Below are 6,850 nucleotides of genomic sequence, written 5' to 3' on the forward strand. Positions count from 1 at the left end.
ACAACCTGCAGGATTCAGGAGTGAAGCTGCTCTCTGTTGGACTGGAGAGTCCACACTGTAAACTGGAGACTCTCAGGTCAGGATTCAGCATTTGTTAAACAAGAAACATTTAAATGTTGCTTGATTGGGGTGTCGCCTTTCTCCAAACCTCCGATTACAACTTTCATCCAAAGGTCACGATTTGATTCTAAAAAAAGTTTAAATCACAGGTTGCTAAGAAATATTTAGACTACACTTTTATGTAATATATCTTTCCTTTGATCTCAAGGATCAAAGGAAAGATATATTATCATGTACCACTACATTGTCAAATTTTAAAAATGTATTAACAAGACAATGTAACAATAATTTACAGTAAGAAGACAGACACAAGCTTGTAAAGAAATTTTAACATCTTGCACAATATTGCAATAAGGGCAACCTGCAAAATTGGTTCATTTACATTTTAGCATATATTTAGCATGTTACTTAAGCAGTTGCACATTTTGTTTTCCCATCCTGTATATATTCAAATATTTGTTCTTGTATTTTATTCTTATATTTTCTTATAATTATTATTATCATTTCATGTATATTGTATGTATGTATATTTTTTCCTAGTATCTCATTTATATTTATATTCTAATGTGTGACTAATGTACTTGTGCTGCTGTAACACTGTAATTTCCCATTTTTTGGGATCAATAAATATCTATCTATCTATCTATCTATCTATCTATCTATCTAAAGAGCCTGATATGTTACTAAAGGGTTCATGGAGACTTAGCCCTTTGTTTAACCTCAGAAGTCTGCATGATACTCTGTGATTTGGTCACATCAAATGTCTGCTGTCTGCCAGCATTGATAAAGAAAGTTTTAGGGCTATGCCAACTTATGACATTTGCAAATATGCCGCTCAATTTGTCTCTTTACTCCCCCCAATGTGCTGGTTGCTGCAGAATAAGACAACATTAAATTAAATTAAATATATAATCTGTGTGTGTGTGTGTGTGTGTGTGTTCAGCCTGTCAGGCTGTCTGATTACAGAGAAAGGCTGTACCTCTCTGACCTCCAACCCCTCCCATCTGAGAGTGTTGGACTTGAGCTACAATCATCCAGGAAACTCAGGAGTGGAGCTACTCTCTGCTAGACTGGTGGATCCACACTGGAGACTGGACACTCTCAGGCATGAACAGACACTCTCACACACCGTTTCTCTGTCACACTGCCAAGCTGAGGACTATTGGTACACAGTGTGTACCAGCAGCACTGCTGATCATGTTGATGGTCACCAGTTACCTTTAATGTGTTAAACAGTTTGCAGATGGTTTCTGAGGAAGCTTCTGAGGGTTCATTCTCACTTTGTTTCCTCCTCCAGGCTGGAACCTGGTGGAGAGCAGTGGCTGAAACCTGGTCTGAGGAAGTGTGAGTGTGTTGACTTTGATTCATGAAAACAAGGAGCACATGTTTAAATAGGATTGGTATTGTGTTAGTATTGTATTAGTGTTGTTAAAGTATCTGTCAAAAATAGAAGTCACTTTGTTAAACTCTTCACACAGTTAGCCTAACAGAAGTCTGTGGGGACCAAACTGTGAATCATTTTCATTTTCTTTACACAGAAGGCATTCACTGACCACATATTCCAAAACCCCTCATCTCATTTAGCCCCCACCACTAAGCAGTCCCTCCAGGACGTTGCTGATTTCTTTTTAGATAGTTGCGGCCCAAAATATCTGATGTTGCAGGAGCTTTTGTAAACAATTGCAATAAAAGTTCTGATGCTTTTTGTGTTTTTGTTCCAATGAAGTTGCGGTAGACAGAGAAAGTTGGAAAAACAATTGTTTTTGTGTAGTTCTTCAAAAATAAAAACTGGGCTGAGTGTTCCTAGATTTAATCAAATATAAACGTGTGTCAGTGACTTGTTGATAGTTTCATTTGTTACGGTTTGATTAAGGACTTGTTGGACTTTAACTTATTGCTCTTACTGACGGGACGGCTGCCAATCTGAAGGTTGGTGGTTTGATCCCCGGGCATGTTGAAGGGTCCTTAGGCAAGACATCGTGGCCCATCGGAGTGTGTGAGTGTGTATCTGAAGAGCAGGTGTGTAGATGTGAGTGTGTACCCTGTATATTAACATGGGGGGGGGGGTGTACTTATGCCCATGTATGTTAACATTGGGGGGGTGTATACTTATGCCCCCCCCTCCCGTATTTTAAGGAAGAACATTTATTTATCCATGAAATATTATTCATTGACAAAGTAAATTGGTGTCATTAAAGGTCTTTTCCTACATTTTTTATTAAGGCATTAAAAATTAATTTATTCCTCTTTTTAGTCAACTTAAGCATGGGTTCCTATGCAATGTACACATTGTAAAACAGCAGAAAATGAAATCAAAGCTTTTGTACCTACATTCTCAGTTTGAAAGAAGATCCAAAAAGATGAGTTGTTGTAAAGTTTTGATCTAATTAAGAGTCAGTCTTTTAATAAAGTAACAATAACCATCAAGATGATGAACTGATGCTGTGTTGGGTCTCGTTGTCTCCGTCAGATTCCTGTGAACTCTCCCTGGACCCAAACACGATGAACAGGAAACTCAAACTGTCTGACAACAACAGGACGGTGACATGTGTGATTGAGGATCAGCCATATCCTGATCATCCAGAGAGGTTTGAGTCCTGGTATCAGCTGCTGTGTAGAGATGGTCTGACTGGTCGCTGTTACTGGGAGGTCCAGACCAAAGGATGGGTTTACATATCAGTGAGTTACAGAGGAATCAGCAGGAGAGGAAACAGAGATGAATGTTGGTTTGGATATAATGATCAGTCCTGGAGTCTGTTCTGCTATTATGGTCGTTTCTCTGTCTGGCACAATAACAGAGAAACAGTCCTCCCTGAGTCCTCCTCTTTCTCTGGTAGAGTAGCAGTGTATGTGGACTGTCCTGCTGGCTCTCTGTCCTTCTACACAGTCTCCCCTGACTCACTGATCCACCTCCATACCTTCAACACCTCATTCAGTGAACCTCTCTATCCTGGGTTTGGGTTTGCATTTGGTTCCTCAGTGTCTCTGTGTTCTGTGTAGGGTTAGGGTCTAGGGTTAGGTTCCTCAGTGTCTCTGTGTTCTGTGTAGGGTTAGGGTCTAGGGTTTGGTTCCTCAGTGTTTCTGTGTTCTGTGTAGGGTTAGGGTCTAGGGTTAGGGTTAGGTTCCTCTGTGTTCTGTGTAGGGTTAGGGTCTAGGGTTAGGGTTAGGTTCCTCTGTGTTCTGTGTAGGGTTAGGGTCTAGGGTTTGGTTCCTCAGTGTCTCTGTGTTCTGTGTAGGGTTAGGGTCTAGAGTCTAGGGTTAGGTTCCTCATATGTCTTTTCCACCAAGGCTAACCAGGTGCTGGTTCTGGGCTGGTGCTATTGTCAGTTCGGTGCCGGTTCTACTCGCCAGTTATCTAAGAACCGATCGATTTTCCCCAGCCTGAGAACCAGAGTAGGGCTACATCACAACGTCACTGCAAGTACCTCCGTTGTCATAGCAATGCGGTCATGACAATCAACAATAATGGAGAACTACATACCGGTACAACTTTGCTCCTGGCTTTACAAATTCACACTGGAATTCAAAGACGGGCCTGGAAACCTCTCCGTGACCACTATGGACAGAGGACACGTTCAAGAAGAAAGGTGATTATCTTGCATGGTTTAACTTTTATTATAATTTTTTGCTGGCTTGTGATGGCAACATCAGTAGCGTCAAGCAAAACACCGTTAGGGTGAACAGACGTCCCGGTTTGACCGGTGTAGTCCTAATTTCCCCAACAAAAAGTCTATCGGGACGCTAAAATGTCCCGGTTTACCAACCATTATGAAATTGTCCTGGTTGCATAGCGGACGTGGTCTTATAGCCCGATCATTAAACCCATGTAGAACATATACATCATACATCCAGCATATGATTATAACAGTGTGTGTGTGTGTGTGTGTGTGTGTGTGTGTGTGTGTGTGTGTGTGTGTGTGTGTGTGTGTGTGTGTGTGTGTGTGTGTGTGTGTGTGTGTGTGTGTGTGTGTGTGTGTGTGTGTGTGTGTGTCAATCGCAGTGGATCGTCTGCATAATCTGTGCAGCCAGCGTTACCATGTATATTTGTAACCACTGTTGCTATGTCTCATCTCGTCATGTTAACGGTGATGTCGCTAGCCAGGGACGTTCATGTACATGTTGGGCAGTAGGGTTCAAGGGGAAAAAGCCTAATAGTTAATATATGAAATGTATACAAAAAGAATTTGATCATTTTGCAATCTTTTTTATAAAAAATCTCAACATAAATCTTCACACTAATCTGAAAAACATTTTGTGAAATTTTCTGGAAAACCCTTGTTATTACTGAACAATACCAACGCATACATGTCAACAAACCAACTGATATAGTCATGTTTCTTTTTGCAGGTTGTATTACGGCTGAGGGAAAGGCAGAGGAGGACACATGTGGTCTGGTCATACAACCGATCACACTATTGGAGGGACACAGTTGTGCCGGATTTGACCCCTACAGAGTCGAATGTCCCGGGCGTCGTTAGAATACACATGTGGTCAGGTCAGGCCTCTCATGGGCCGAATGAACACCATTTACCATCTGTCTGTTCCAGTGAGAAAACATGTTGCAGTTGCTCTGTGGAAGCTGGCTACTGGCGTTGAGTATAGGACCATTAGCCACCTTTCTGGGGTAGATCTAAGCATGCAGCAGGTCTAAGGTCTCAGTGTTTAGCTGTGTTCAGGATTTCTGTGACTCCGTTATAAAGGTCTTGCTCCCTCAACACATCACCACTCCAGATGCTGCTGAGCATCCTTCTTCCATAACGGCTGGAGAATACCACAGTGTGTTGGTGCAATAGATGGAAGCCACATCCCAATCGTTGACCCCGAGGATAACCCGGGGACTACTTTAACAGGAAAGGGTGGCGCTCGATTATATTGCAAGGAGTTGTGGACGGCAGAGGCCTGTTTTGGGATGTGTGTGTGGGCTATGCAGGGAGTGTGCATGACGCAAGAGTGCTAAGGCAGTCACATGTATGGGAGCAACTAAGTGATGGTGAATTACTTGGACAAAACAAAAAGATCATCTCTGGCATTAAGGTTGGACCCTACCTCATCGGTGACCCTGCTTACCCAATGCAGAACTGGCTTCTGAAGCCCTTCTCCGACACTGCAAGACTCTCACCTGAACAACACACCTACAGTTACAGACTGAGCAGTGCACGTTCGGTTGTAGAGACGGCTTTTGGAAGGTTGAAGGGCCGTTGGAGATGTCTCCTCCGAAGAAATGACTGCAAGCTGGAGCTCAGCAAGAAAATGACGTTGACCTGCTGTGTGCTTCATAACATTTGTGAAAAGCATGGTGACAATTTCATGGAGGAGCGTGTAGACAGGCAGTTAAACGGTCCCCCTCCAGGTCAGGCATTACCTGGGCATGGTGAGCCAGATAGGGCAGGTGTTAGAGCAGCCTTAATCAACTATGTCAGTAGAGAGGAGTGATAGTTTTTACAGTGATTGTTGTACATCATTACTGCCAGTTACCTGTTTCTAAATGAACCAAAGGTTGGCAGTAGTAAACGCCGCATTTGCATATTCAGACATGAGAAATTTAAGAAAACTTGTAATACAACAAAATGTCAATAATCAATTGGGGAAGTTTCATATGTTTGTTCAGTGTTTTTACCTGTTGTATGGTTAATGTATCTGTTGATTATCCCTGTAGTTTTGGATAGGTAGTTAATGTGGAATACATTCATCAAATGATATCTTTTAACTGGTTGGGCCTATGTGTGTTTTGCCAAATGAGGTTTGTTTGCACTTCACATGCAGATATACAAAACTGTTCTTTTATCTTTTCAATGAATAACCAGTCTCGTATTGTGTCATCTGACTTGTTGGAATAAGGAAGGGTGAGAATGTTTATTGGCATAGACAATCAAATAATTACAAATAATAATAAATAATTAAATAAATGACATGTTAATTATTGATGTGCTTGTGCCTCCATCTCTGCCACCATGTCTCTGTTGAGCTGCAGGAACTTATCGTCAGCCTTCTCCATGTAGTCCAGCAGCTCCTCATGTTCACGCTTGTTTCCTGTGTAGAAAACAAACCAAACCAAAATGTGTGATTATATGACAATGTCAAACTATCTATATACCTGTACACTACTAGTACGAGACCACACATCACTGCAGATAAGCTCCGGTTGGTTTTCTATTGGCTGCCATCCTATAATCTCACTGCAACCAATCCAAGTGCCTGCATGTGACCATAGTGGACCTCCCGATGGTTTCAGTAGGACACACTGACCATTAAAGAGGCCAGGTTAAATGGTTGTTGGACAAAATGGAAACTATAAGGCGATGTAGGACATGTAAACATTAAGGAAACGCTTAATACACAGCACAGCATAGCTTACCTGGTCTGGCTTGGCGTGATGACCCGGAGGCAGATGCTAGCGGAGCGCTGCCGTCCTGTGGTGGTGGTGATGGGGGTGGTGGTGGTGATGGGGGTGGTGGAGATGGAAGCTCCGTGTCATCATCATCATCATCCTCACCAGTAACAGACAACTCTGTAAACAACCAACACAGGGAGCAGGTAGGTTTATAAAGCTCATTCAAGACAGAAAAGGCACAGTAAGACCCGAGTCTGCTGTTAAGTGTCATAAATAAATAAAAAATCTTCAAATTCGCAATAACAGTAAATAAAACCTCCCTGCTGATTAAAAGTGTTGTACATGCAGGACCTTTAGTTGATGAATAACGGTCAAATCATAATGGCCCCCTGTCCCCTGTCTGTCTGGGACTGTGGACATGGCCCCCTGTCCCCTGTCTGTCTGGGACTGTGGACATGG

General features: G+C 42.4%; 2 protein-coding genes across 2 annotated transcripts in view; both read left to right on the top strand.

The window, feature by feature from the left end:
* LOC117940890 (NACHT, LRR and PYD domains-containing protein 12-like) overlaps window positions 1-6,850 on the top strand; it is a 32,673-nt gene that overhangs the window by 18,382 nt on the left and 7,441 nt on the right. The window contains exon 9 of the mRNA XM_034866012.1: window positions 12-76. Coding sequence (XP_034721903.1) covers window positions 12-76 — 65 coding nt within the window. The remainder of the gene's footprint in view (window positions 1-11; window positions 77-6,850) is intronic.
* On the top strand, window positions 2,450-3,460 carry LOC117940898 (stonustoxin subunit beta-like). The gene is made up of 2 exons (XM_034866022.1): window positions 2,450-3,020; window positions 3,358-3,460. The coding sequence occupies exons 1-2, from the start codon at window positions 2,500-2,502 to the stop codon at window positions 3,443-3,445; spliced, it is 609 nt and encodes a 202-aa protein (XP_034721913.1). The 5' UTR covers window positions 2,450-2,499; the 3' UTR covers window positions 3,446-3,460.

This window comes from Etheostoma cragini, unplaced genomic scaffold, assembly GCF_013103735.1.
Source record: "Etheostoma cragini isolate CJK2018 unplaced genomic scaffold, CSU_Ecrag_1.0 ScbMSFa_367, whole genome shotgun sequence".
In the NCBI taxonomy this organism is placed as follows: domain Eukaryota; kingdom Metazoa; phylum Chordata; class Actinopteri; order Perciformes; family Percidae; genus Etheostoma; species Etheostoma cragini.

Coding starts and splice junctions, on each gene's coding strand:
- LOC117940898 (XM_034866022.1), top strand. CDS start 2,500: ATGCTGTGTTGGGTCTCGTTGTCTCCGTCAGATTCCTGTGAACTCTCC. Junction 3,021..3,357: donor CCTCTCTATCCTGGGTTTGG/GTTTGCATTTGG, acceptor AAGGCTAACCAG/GTGCTGGTTCTGGGCTGGTG.